At 41.1% G+C, this 13,933-nt stretch overlaps 1 protein-coding gene across 1 annotated transcript in view; it reads left to right on the top strand.

Annotated features, from left to right (window-relative positions):
- Nucleotides 1-12,184, top strand: part of C9H1orf87 (chromosome 9 C1orf87 homolog) — a 52,709-nt gene extending 40,525 nt beyond the window's left edge. The window contains exons 9-11 of the mRNA XM_016205896.2: nt 1,616-1,695; nt 5,155-5,362; nt 11,744-12,184. Coding sequence (XP_016061382.2) covers nt 1,616-1,695; nt 5,155-5,362; nt 11,744-11,904 — 449 coding nt within the window. The 3' untranslated portion in view covers nt 11,905-12,184. The remainder of the gene's footprint in view (nt 1-1,615; nt 1,696-5,154; nt 5,363-11,743) is intronic.
- The last annotated feature ends 1,749 nt before the right edge of the window (nt 12,185-13,933 follow it).

The following is a 13,933-nucleotide window of genomic DNA, read 5'->3' as shown; positions in this document are numbered from 1 at the left end:
GCTTCAGAGAAGATTATGACATCACATTGTTTTCTCCATCAAGAAACTGAGGGAGAAGATTCATAATGATTCGCAGGTGCAGTGTTAAAAGTCTAACAAAAGGTTTTTTAATCTGATAGGTGAGTTTATTTATATAAACATCCTTACCTTGGTAACTCTATTACTTAACATTTAGTGAGCACTTGCTATGCTCCAGGCATTTGCTTTACCTTTTCTAGTTCATTTAATCCTTACTATAACCTATAGGTGGCATTATTTCCAATTTACAGAAGTGGAAATTGAGACACAAAGAGGACAAGTAACTTGCCCAAGGTCATGCAGCCAGTAGAGAAAGGAGTCAGGTCTCAAACCAAAGTTCTCTGGCTTCAGAGCCTCTACCCTCTACCACTATGGTACAGTGTTGCCCTCTACCTCTTGATTAAAATGTATTACTGGCTCATTTTTATTGAAAATAGTGAAACCCAACTCAGAAGCAATATGTATTTCTTAATGGCATGTTTGTATCATGCATTAAACATTGAAGCTGAAATGCCCAGAAATATGTGCTGTGTGGTCATCGCACAGATTTTTTAAATAAATGAGTCCCCAGGCTGATGGAAGGTACTGAGTGATGAGTGAGTGGTACCCACAATAAGCCTTGAAGGATTTCAGCAGGAGGTCTTCATGTCTTTTTCCTGCATCCTAAAGAAATCTATTCTGTCCATGAAGGCAGACAACTGAGCAAGTTATACTTGGACTGTAGAATCTCTGGGCTAAAGATGCTATTCAAACATCTTCCTGCACAGGATCTCTGACCTTTGAAAGGAGCAAGGAAAGGAGAATACAAAGGTTTTACCTGAGCCTTCAGGTGCACACCTGTGTGGAGAGAAGGGCAGAAGTGCCTGCTTCTGTGTTAAGAGACAGGGCCTCCAGAAGAGGTCCCTTCCCACTCCCCAGACGGTGAAAGCCCTTCAGGCTCAGGGTGGTCCTACAAGCCATTGTCTGTGCTTATCTGGAGCTCTCTGTTCCATGTGCGCCCCACCTGGAGTTGCCTGGAAACTCCTACTCATCCTCCAGGTCCCCAATTTTAAGTGTCACTTCCTCTAAGAAGCCTTCTTTAACCCTCTACCATTCTCAAACATACCCTAAAATGAGTTTAAGTATTTTCACATTCTTGCCCAGCTGGGCATGGCTCAGCAGTTGAGAGTGGACCTAGGATCCAGGCGATCGGGGCTCGATTCCCGGTCAGGGCACATGCCCGGGTTGCGGGCTCGATCAATGACTCTCTCATCATTGATGTTTCTATCTCTGTCTCTTCCTCTCTCTTCCTCTCTCTGAAATCAATAAAAACATATTAAAAATAAATAAATAAATAAATATTTTCACATTCTTTGTTGTGTTTATGATAGTTTGCAATTAAATGATCATTCTGAGCAGTTATTTAGCATCTGCCTCCCCTTCGAGAGCTTCATTGGGATGGGAACCTGATCTTCTTATCCGCCCATGTATCCCCGCCACCTAGCACAGCGCCACCCACAGAGCAGAGCCTCAATATCTTCTTTGCCTGGGGGTATGCATGTATGTATTAAAATGTAGAGACCAAACTAAACCCTTCCACTTTTTATTTCTCACCCAGGAAAGATTGGAAAAGAAACCTCTGCCACTCCAGTGCAGGCCGAAGTTACTGAGATGTCTCGAGGCAGCACTGACCATGCGGTACTCCCCTGGGTATACAGAGCTCGGGAAAGGGCTTCCCCCATCCTTCCCTTTCTGGTCTCTGGTGCTGAGTGGGGCCCTGGTGGGGCCCTCCCTTCTGAGTTTTTTATTTCCACCCAATGCCTTGATGTCAGATTGTCTCTGACTTTGAGACTCCTCTGGTAGAGAAGGGAAGCAGAAGTCCTAGAGTGTGGGCTGGTCCCTGTCCTGGTCGGTATGCATGCAGGGACCTCATCACCACTTGGTGACAGGCGTGCCATCTGCCCCAAGAAACTGGACCTCTAGCATGTGTACAGGTGTCTTTCCAAAGCCTGTGAGCAATCCAACAGCTGCCACCAAAATAAAGGGTGGTGAGGAGACCTATTTTAACATCTTCAGTCCAGTTTCCAGAAACTGAGGGTGACCTTTTCACCAGGCATCACATTTTAAAATATAATGGGTTCTCTCTTTGCTTTAAAAAAAAAAAAAAAAAATCTGGCAAGAAGTTACAATCTGTTTTAATATTCCCAGCACTTAGCCAGGAGAAGATGCAGACAGAATTGAAAACTAGCCTGAGTTTTTCTGTTGTTGTTGTTTTTTAAATGCCCAGATTAGAACATAATTCATCTTAAAATGACGGGAGGCCTCTTCATGCTCTTCACACTTTGAAATATTTTAGAAAAATAGTATCCATTTTGGCAAGCCGCTTGCCACACAAGAAACAACAGCAAATGCTTTTCTCCTTGAGTGTTACGTCTGTTGTGAATGAGATTATGAAAAATACACTTTGCTCTTTTATTTTGCCTCTTGTTGGAGGGTTTGCTGCAGGAACTGACTCTTCTCGCAGCCCTCCCCCTATAGACAGCATTCATCGTCCCACTTTTCAGAAAGGGAAATTGAAGCAGAGGCTGGTAAAGCAACTTTCCTACTGCCCCAGAGAAAAGCATTCACTCTTTCACTGATTCATTCAGTAAACGTGTCTTGAGAACCATGTGCCAGCTGCTAACAAGACCCCCAAGACCCACAAGTGACGATGTCACAGGCCCAGTCCCCAGATCTCTGATGGAGGAGAGAGGGACTCTAAGGACTATTGCAATAGCCCGTGGAAGTGCTGTGTGGATAAAGGGGCTGCAAAGGATTGCCCCTCACCCAGCTGTCAGGGAGGGCTTCCCGCAGGAAGTGCAATACGACTTGGGCCTTGAAGGGTGAGGAGGAGGAGCCCGCCCATCAAGGCACAGGGGGAAGAGGAACAGCACGTATAAGGAATGAGGCTGCCTCATTTTCTTCCGATTCTGTGTGGCTGGGGAAAGAGATGGGTAAGTAGGACTGAAAGAAGTTGAGCAAGAACAAGCACTTGAATGGTCTTAGGTGCCAAGAAAGGAATTTGGATTTCATTTGGATACAATGGGACCAGAACAGTATCAAGTATGTGAGTGAGTGAGTGAGTGAGTGAGTGAGTGAGTGAGTGAGTGACTGAGTTGAGCTTAATTCAGGTCCATACAAATTTCCCATTTCCCTGTCTTTAGTGGTCAAACAAAATGTTGAACTATCTGAAGAAATACCAAGTTATTTAGAATCAGTTTCTCACATCCAAGGATCTCTTTGAACTCTCTAAATACCCACCAAGCTGTCTGCAAATGTGCACTCACCTGGGTAGGTTATCTAAAGCTTCCTTCGGATTTCTAAAATGGTCCAAAGCTCTAACAAGTCTAAGACTCACTGTTTGGTTTTCTTTAGGAAACTTGCAGCCTTTCCCAAAATCAATTTTATCAAAGTGGAATTTTTTTATGTTAATCTCTTAAAATTTACTGGTTGCTGGTCATCTATATGGGTACAAGTTCATATATCATTCTTTTTTTTCAAATGAAACAATTCTTCCCATCCCTAGCAGCAGCTCAATCCATGTTTGCTAACAAACTCAAAACTTGGCTTCTTACTGCAATGACTAGGTTAGAGCTACAGGATTTCCATAGCTTATATGTGAGAAGTTTGGGATAAAGGTACAAAGTTGGAAAAACTCAGGTATTTGAAAGTTGGGGGACGCACAGATCGTATACAAAAGTTAGAGGCGTAATTCTGTGGTGAATTAGTTAAGATTATTTCGGTAGCAATTAAGAGAACCGACTCTACCAACACAATTTATTGGATGGATAGAGAAGCATATTATACTACCTGAAGTTAGAAATGTGACAATGAACTAAAATCAGGAACTTCAACATCATCATAACTTCCCATATCTATTCTCTCCTCTCTGCTGTCAGCTTCATATCTCTATATCTATCTATCTATTTATCTATCTAACTATCTATCTATCTATCTATCTATCTATCTATCTATCTATCTATCATCTATCATCTATCTATCTATCATCTATCTGTCATCTATCTGTCATCTATCTGTCATCTATCATCTATCATCTATCTATCATCATCATCGTCATCTATTATCTATCTATATCTTTCTCAGCAGACCAGCTTTTGCTCATTTCCTATACAGTAGAAACCCTGCTAGAGTACCTACCTCTCATGCACAGTAATCTCCATTTGTCTATCTCTCTGTCTTTGCCTCTCACAAATGCTTCCAAAATCACTGGACAATGTGTTCATTGATTCATGTTTCATTAGGTGCACAGTCCTATACTAAGTACTTAGACACATGTCGGTTCTCTCTACAACCATGTAGAGAGCAGCAATACCTAGAAAAGTGGAGTTGGGCAGATCAAATCATAGCCTACTCTCTCTACATGGTAGGTGACAGGATGTCTTACATGGCCCTGCTGGGACTTCTCTATTTATTCTAAAAAACAAAACAAAACAAAAAAACCATCTCTATTGTATACTGACCATGGGGTTACAATACCAAGATGAACTAGACATAACCTCTAGACCCTTGCTCTAGTTTTGTGTCTACCATTCACTGTATGATCTTAGTAAGTCACTTCCACTCTCTGGGCCTCAGCTTCCTTTGTTCAATGACTGGGACAGACAGAACGAGAGGTGCTTTATGGTCTGCTATAATGAGCCCACTAAGCCTAAAGTAATAGCACTACTGTTTCAATCATTCTTTGTCAAGAAACTCACATTCATGATCCAGAGGTTTCCTACCAAGAAATTAAAGCATTTCCTGAAATCCATGCCCTGTGGATGCCACTAATACGAAACAGAGTAGAACATCATGAAGAGTCTCAGCTAGTTACAAAAACTTTGCTTTATATAAATCAGAAATGCAAACTGAATAAAATTCATGATTTCATCCTTCTTAAAAAAAACCCAAAAAGCACTCAGCATAGTTTATATCTGACAAGACTTGGCCGATCTGGTCCTTTGGCACTGGGGATTTGAAACGCGTCCTCCTAGCTTTACAAAGCCAGGCCTTGCAGGAAATCTTACTCGTTGTGTGGCCTCATCTTTGGCCAAAAGACTGGAGGAGCTCTGGGTGGTGAATGTGTTGCCAGTGAGATGCTTGTGTTGTTTTTGGTAGAAACCTCCAGAAGAGGAGCTGCAGCCAGAAAACCTTCCTGCTGAGACTTCAGTTCCCAAAGATCCCCTGAGCTCTTTGATGATCAGGCCAGTCTCCCAACCTTTTGTGAGTCCAGCCATGAAGAACAAGTGTGAAGAATGTGAGCCGTGGATCGACAGGTTCAGGAAGCTGGAAAATGCCCTCTACCTGTGTGATCTGAGTAACGCAGGTGACGTGTGTGACGCTTCCAACTGATACACCTTTCTCTTCACGTTCTAGTCTGAAAGCGGACACATTTTCTTTCATTTCTTGACAAACACCATTTGTATATAAATTATGTACCTGGCACTGTGCTGAGCAGTGAATCAGACATGAATGAACCCCCACCAGGTTGCTCACAGTTTCTGCGTATCTCTGCCCCTCCCTCCGCGCCACTGCCCGAGTCTAGCGCACCATCCAAGCTCATGCCCCTCATTGAAACACTTCGGCCTGCCTCTAACAGGCTGAGCGCCAAGCTTCTTAGAAAGCAAAATCTGGTCCCTGCCCACCTGACGAGTCTCTTCTCCTTCAATTGTTATTCTTTCATCGTATCTTACCCAGTCGCAACGAATGCCTTGCCTTCTCAGACTTCCCTTGCTTCTTCTAGGGCTTGCCTTTCCTAACCTTACCCCCGCCATCTGAGCTGTTTGCCTCTTGTCTACCTACCCCACCTCCTGACAGCTGCTGATCTTGTCCACCTGGCTAATTAGTGCCTAAACATCTTACATGTTGGAACTCAAGCTCTGCTCCTCTGAGAGTTCCCTGATTTCCCCAGACAGATCTAAGCAAACCTTTATCTGGCCTCTCACAGTTCTTTAACATCCATTATCATACTTGATATATTGTATTTTTTTTATCTAAGGGCTTTGTACTATCTCACCAGTAGACTACATTCCTTTTTTAATCCCCAGCACTTTGCACAATTCTGTTTAACATATTTTTGAGGCAATAAATAAGTGAATGAATGTACATAAATAACTAAATTCAAGACGGAAGGTGGTAAATGCCATTAGAGTGTGCTATGTGGGCATTCAGAAAAAGGAGACTCCTGCGTAGTGAGGAGATCAGGGAATGGGTCATAGTGTGAAATGGATCAGTAAGAGAAAATGCAGTCTGTATACAAAGGAATGAAACAGCCCTTTCTGGCAAAGGTGCAGGATTGCCGAGCCAAGTGTTATATGTAAAGCTCAACAGAAGGAGCTTGGTTTGGATAGAATAGAGGGTCTGTTAAGAAGAATTAAATGTCAACTATAATTTTAAAATAAAAATAAATAGTTTAAAAATAAAATAATTTTTAAAAACTTAAAAGAAGAATATTAAATGATAAAGGTGGAGATATGGGATAGGACCATATCTCGGAAGCTCTTAGACACTGGACCAGGGAATTTGGACCTAATTCAAAGACAGTGAGTAGCACTGAGAGTTTCTAAGCTGGGGAGCATATGATAAAAGTGCATTTCAGAAAGATCCTTGATGACTGTGAATGAATAAAGGAGAAAATGAAAACAGGAAAAAGAGAAAAGAGGCCACTGCAATGTCCAAGTGAGAGAGGATGAGTCCCAGTGTTCAGAGACAGGGGAATGGAAACGAGGAGCTTACACAGCAGCATATGGACCGGAACCGTTGTATCTAATCACATACTGTGGTTCGTGAGGAGTTTGGGTATTATATGTGGCATCTAAAAACATTGAACTCAAAGAAACGGAGAGACCTGTAGTTGCTAAAGGGAATGGGGAGACATTGGTCCAAGGGGACAAACTTTCAGTTACAAGACAAATTAAGTCCCAAGGATCTTATGCGCAGTATGGTGACTAGCTAACAATATTTGTTGTATACTTGAGCATAAGCATGAGAGTAGAGCTTTCACGAACTCACTACAATAGTGACAACAAAATGGTAGTTATGTGAAGTGAAGGGTGTTTTAACTAACCTTACGTGGTAAACATTTAGCAATATGCACATGTATCTAATTATCACATTTTACACCTTAAAACTGGAAGTAATTAATTTTTAAGGAGAACTAGTATATGCACTAGTACTCTCTACGTGCAGTCATACAACAATAGCAATGCCTGGCTCTCAATCTCTATGTGTGTTTTTCTTTTTGCTTCATTCTGGTGTGAATATCCAAAGCAAGTTAAATGTAGACCACATGAAGTATAACTACCCTCTGATGCCCAAGGACTTTTAATAATTATACAAAGCGAAGGAAAAATAAAAATTTCAAATGAACATTTATTTAGCTAAATTAGAAGCTCATTTATTAAACAAACATCTCTTATGAGCCCAGCCCTGTTCCAGAAGCTGGACCAGGAAGGAAACGAGAAAGAATGAAACATGGTCTCTGGCCTCAAAGGGCTTTTAGGTAAAAAGGTAAAACATAGAGATTAGCAGTAAATTGATGTCAATCTTTTAAAAAACAAAACAAAACAGTATATATTAAAGTATTATAATTAGAGACACAAATAAGAGTTAAAGAGCCCAAAGAAAAGAGAGAGAGAGATGAAAGGAAGCTCATCATCTAATGTGAGCTGGGGTACTCAGAGAGGGCTCCATGCAAAAGAGAGCTTGAGATTAGCCTGAGGAGAGGTAGACTTTGGATAGCTGGGTAGGGCATTCCAAGTTTGAAACCATCTTCTGCAAAGATTAGGTGGGAATGAGTATGAGGGGGAGAGAGTGAACAGGTCAGAACTGGAAGTTCATGTTGGTTAGATAATGAAGTTGAGACACTATTGTGAATCCTGAGGGCCAGGGTGGGGTTTCATTCTCTACCCGGTGTTCACCAAAAGAGAACACAAGGAAAGCTGAGATAAGTACTTTAAGGGAGACACTGGAGAAGAGAAGATAAAAAGGTTATTGAAATAATCACGAGAATCTAAGTTTTCATACCAGGACTGTGAAAGGGGTGGTGAGGTTACAAACAAAAATGAAACAAAGTAAAACAAAAAACTGAGTAGAAATAAGACATTTTTAAAGAAACAAATGCTGATTTATGATGATGGATGATGGATCATAAACTCAGTTGCTAAGGACTTCCCAAAGACTGGGACTTTTCTCATACTTCTGAACTGTTCTGAGGAAAATCGGAGTTTTGTTGACTTTGGAGGCAGATTCCAGCAGATCTGAAATGCCTTTCTTATGGCCTCTTCACTATTTATGCCTGTTTGCTCTGTTTCTATGAAATTCATTAGTTCCTCAACAGCCAAGGAATGTGTCAGCCAGATCTGGGAACATCTATAACTATCTTTAATTAGGAAAGAGCGTTAACTGAAGTCATATTGCTGGTTTATTAACCACAGTATTTAGCAGAGCACCACAGCCCCATTCTAAACACTGAGCAGATGATACCTACTTTGCCCACTGATGAATCACTGTTCTTTACCATGTGCAAGGAAATATATAGACCAGGGCGTTCTCCATCCAAGATGAAGGCTGATGATCCATCCTCAAATTAGCATTTCTGGGAACCTACTTGGTGCTTATTCTCTAATGAGAGTTGTCAAGAGAATATCCTTGAGTAGAGGGAATAAGAAATGACTGAATAACTGGTCATGTTTTCTAAAGAAAGAAGGGTGGTTGAGATAAATGTTTGGATGAATGGTAGATTTGGAATTTTCCCAGTGAACTAAAGGCTAGATAAAAAGTATTTTAGGGTTCAAGGTGGCAGACTCTGATGAGAGCCCTCAAGGGCACTCCCTGGGTGGGTCTGGACTTGGCGCGCATCACTAGCTCCTCACATCAGCCACGTGGTGTCCTTATTTACCGAGGAGAAAGCCAAGCTCACAGTAGGAAGTTGAGCCATAATCCAAGTCCAGATCCATTGGACTTCCCACTACACCGAATTCCCATGAAATACCAGAAAGAACATCAGGTTTCATCTGTCATTTTGTTTGTTTTTACCAAAAGACTTAGATTCAAGTCCAGATGGTACCAATTTCTGAGTCCTGAAAACCAGTCACTTATATTCTGTGAGCCTGGTTCATCCTCTATAAAAGAAGACTGATAATGAGATGATATACCTGCCAGATTTGAGAAGGGATCACATGAGATTTGAAAGTTCTTTGTGAACTATAAAATGAAGTAGGTATTAGAGAGGCTCTTCTTATTTCTTTCATTTTGATTCTGGTGGGGGAAGGACGAGCTTTCCATCACTAAGATGGATTGTAAGGGTTACTTTATGCAGCTGTCCTGGGCAGCCCCTAATGACAGTAAATTAGACAGATACAAATACCAGTCAATAGACTTTTTTTTAGGCCTCACCTAAGGATATGTTTTTTAATTAATTTTTAGAGGCAGAGGAAGGAGGAGAGGAGGGGAGGGAGAAAAAGAGAGAAACACCGATGTGAGAGAAACTTCGATTGGTTGCCTCCCATATGATACTCACCCCGACTGGGAACAAATCCCCAACCTAAGTATGTGCCCTGACTGGGAATCGAACCTGCACCCTTTTGATGTATGGTCAACACTCCAACCAAATGAGCCATCCAGCGAAGGCAGTCAACAGACTTTTGTTTGACAGTAGGGATCCCCTACCAATGGTAAATCTTAGGAAATAGGAAATGCCCTCCCCCTCCCCCACACACACCAGTGGTGATTCCTAAATGTATTTTTAACATGATTTTAAATTTTAAATTAAAATATAAACTAAATTATATGTATATTTTAAAAATAATTTCTTACTAAGATACATTCTTATATATTTTAAATAATGTTGATGTTATAATTATTCTAATTATCTTATGATAATACCTGTATTAATGAGTGCTTACTAGTTCTGAGCATTTTGCTAAGCACTTACTATTTTATTGATTTTTATACAATTTCATTATCCCTACTTTAAAGTCGAAGAAATCAAGGCTCAAAGGTTAAAGTAATTTTCCAAGACAGACATTCACTCCAAAGGCAGGGTATAAGAAAGTGTCCTGAGGGATCGATTCCAAGCCAGACTGCCAGCAGCCAATCCAGAGATCTGCAGAGATGCCCTTGGCCAACATCCAAGAAAGAGATTTCTGCAGAGGAAAGGGCCAACATTCTACTAGAAGAGAGAGACAATAAACAAATCTGAGAGGAGAGAAACAAACGAGCTGGGATAGGATGGGGTGGACTATAGAATAGGACTGGACAGACGAGAAGTGAATGAAGAAATCACATTAGGACCACCTGTCGGTAGTCCACTGTTAAGAACACCTATTAGAGGCGAGTTCAGGGGGGCATCTTGCTCAGCATTCCTTGCACGCTCAAATACGAACAGCACTTGGTAACTTAAACAGAGATGACAGGTTTCCGCAGACCTCACTCTTATGGACTGGCAGTAGCTTTGGGTAAATGACCAGGGGACTGCCTATGGGTCCTTTGAGAAAGAATTTCACAATCATTATTACAGTCTGCACAAGTACAGGAAAGTAATAAAGCAATATGCAAGGGATGTACCTTTCTTCCCTCTAGGAGATATTTAAAATCTTCTCACTGACACTGGTAGCATAGAGCTTCACAATCAAGGAATATATCTAGTAAACAATATGAGCCTGTCGAGAAACAATCTCATCGCCCTAATTCTATAATCTAGTGGAGTGATTTAATGCATGGACTCGAGCAAAGCAACCTTGAGCAAGTGTCTTACTATCTCCTTGTCTCAGTTTCTCTCTCTGTAAAATGGGTTCTCAGAAGGATTGAATGAATTGTTGTCGGTAAAATGCTGGAGTGCCTGAAACATGATGACTTTTATATATAAGTATCAGTCATTGTTGTTATTGTTGTTGCACTTTAGTTAACTTTTTGCAAATCTTTTAGCTCCAACTGGTTGGGGAGCTTCCTGAGGTAATAGGCCACCTTTCTAAACCCTCTATATTCCCAAGCACAGTATCTGACATATGTAAGTTCACAATTAGGAGCATATGAATGAATTGTTGATCTTGGCTGATGCTATGTTCTACACCTAAACTCTTCACAACTATTGAAATCTATCTAACCTTACCATAGAAGACACATTGGCACTGGTATATACAACAAGTAGGTACCAGAGTACATCCTATAATGATAAACACCACCATTTCTGTTGGGCAGATTCAGACTCTGAGCCACAAGAAGTTATATGATTTCCCTGTGATTACACAGCAAGCTGGAGGGAGTCACAGTAAACACATTCCCAGAGATGCATAAAAATGTGCTTTTTGAATTCTGCATGTTTAAGAATATGTTTGGATGCTTCACAGATAAAAATGAAGCAGAACCATTAAAAATTGTTTAAAGTAGACACCCCACCTGTTTCAAAACTTGGCTTTTAAAGTTTTATGGCCACAAACAAGCTTAAATTGCTTTAGAATCTGTCTACAGATTTTATGGACCCCCATCCCGTCTCCCTAAAGCCACCCTCAAAATCCTCCTGACATCTATAATGCAACCGGGACTGGAAATATCTTTTTAGGGTGTTGATTGATTTTAAGAAGCTTAAAGATTCAAGTATTATCATTCCATGTTTACTCTGAAGTCATTCAAGCTAATAGATTTTTTATTCTTATTTGTTCTCTGTGCCCTCTTTTAAAAACTTCCCACCAACCCAACCTAATCACAGGAGCCCTGGAGAAGGAGCGAGCCAGGCGCCTCATTCACAACTACAACCTCATTTACAACCTGTCCCTGAGCCCTCGGAAAATCGACCAGGCCTTGAGGAGATTTCGTTCGGGAGAAAATATGCTCTTGGAACCAGCACTCCGGTACTTAAAGGAGCTATGATAACAAGCCCATATTGTGAGAACAGATGTTTCCTTTATCTCCCTTTTTACCCAGACGCGTGTTTATGCCCAGCCTGAGTGTAGCGGTGGAGGCAGACGCTGTCAGAGTGGAGGCCCATGCAGCTAATGTAGATGCTTTGGACTTGGACTTGGTTTCTGGCTGTGATGCTTGCTCATAAGCAGCTCGAAGTGATCCGAGAAAACCAGGTTTTCTCTTCTGAAGTGGAAAGAACCCAATTTCTTAAAATCTTCTATTCTAATAAAGTTTATTATGAATATTACATAGTTTTTCTACATTGCTGGTCAAACTATGTTTTTCCATATAGTAAAAAAACATGCTAGATGTTGTCAATTCCCCAAAAGGCCTGTCACATAATAGACCTAAATATCTTGTTGTTGGATGAGTAAGTCAGCCCTTCTTCTAATCACTATTCTGGGAAAGATGTTCACGTTATAGGAAAAATAAAAGCATTAACAATATATTATATTAATACTAAGAAGTAGAATTCCAAGTGAGGTTTTCTAAACAAGCCCAATATTTTCTCTACTACAAAACTAGATAATGTTGCACTGTCTCCAGGGATGCTTTCCTAGAGTACTGGATAGAAGCTTTGAGGAGGGACTCCTGGGACAAAGGATTCTAGAAATGGATAGCATTTTCTTTACTTCTTTTGGCAGAAAAATAAAGCAAAACTTTTACTTTGCTGCAGTTTACATAGTTCTATCCTTAACATCCCCCCACAACTCTGCACCTTCCACAACGCACACATACACACACACACACACACGCATCACACCACACAGCGCGAGCTCCTTGAATGAACACTAGTCCAGGACTTCAGGTACAAAGGTGTTCCCAGCACCATCACTAATGCTGAGCGACCTGGGTCCTGGTTTTCTCATCTGTGTGGAGACGACATGAAGGAGTTGGGTTCAAGGGAAAAAGCGAACAGGAAGCTCTCTTGAGCACTCCCTTTTATCCATTTTATATTGTAGAGTATCTCATAAAATCTTTTGAACAAAACCTTAAGAACAAAATAATTTAGATCCACTAACAAATGATCTCTAAGGGCCCTCTGGTCTAACCTGCTTTAGTTTTTATAATCCTCGAGTTGCCCAGAGAAATGCCTCTTGAGGCAGACTGATCACCTCTCTAACATCCCAGAACCCTTGGACCTGCAAGCTGCCTTTTAGGTCAGAGAAGTAAGCCAACAGGTGTGACTTTTCCATTTTCTTTTCTTTTTTTAAATACATATTTATTGATTTCAGAAAGAGGAAGGGAGAGGGAAAGAGATAAAAATCATCAATGATGAAAGAGTCAAGCCCTACTGGGGATCAAGCCCGAAACCCCGGCATGTGCCCTGACCAAGAATGGAGCCACCATTTCCTGGATCCTAGGTTGATGCTCAACCACTGAGCCACGCTGGCTGGGTGATGTGACTTTCTTTTGGCAAAAATATACCAAATGAGGAAAATTATAATGTTAGGTCAAACAATTCAATGTGCATGGGGCAACTACTGTGCACCAAGAATTTGACATATTTTGTTTCATACAACTCTGACAACTCAGTAAGACAGTTTGTACAGGTCCAGTTCACATATGAGGAAACAGAGGCTCAGGGAAGTGAAAAGTAAGAAAGCTTCTGGGTTGGGCTTATTGACAATTGGCCAGAAGTATAGGGCATTTTGGAAAGCACTGGTCGCATGATACTTAAGAATGTCCTGGTATACCTTACATCTCTGTGGATAAATGGATTGGAAAAGGAATTGAGGTGAAGGAAGGCCCGAAACATGAAGCTGGGGTTAAGAAACTAAATCATAAGGTGCTGAAGGGCAATGATTGTACTTTGCTCAATTCTTTATGTCCGGCATCTAGTATAGCTCCCAATAGATGAGAGCCTCAGCACCCAAAAAGTCAAACAACTAGAAGGGACTCCATTGACATAGCATGAAAGATGTCCCCAGAGCTATGTGACTAAAGGTCATGCATACCCTGTACTTCTGTAGCATTAACTGAGTGAATACTTCTG

The sequence above is a fragment of the Miniopterus natalensis genome, chromosome 9, assembly GCF_054644295.1.
Source record: "Miniopterus natalensis isolate mMinNat1 chromosome 9, mMinNat1.hap1, whole genome shotgun sequence".
Classification (NCBI taxonomy): domain Eukaryota; kingdom Metazoa; phylum Chordata; class Mammalia; order Chiroptera; family Miniopteridae; genus Miniopterus; species Miniopterus natalensis.
This window is presented reverse-complemented; position numbering and strand designations above follow the sequence as displayed.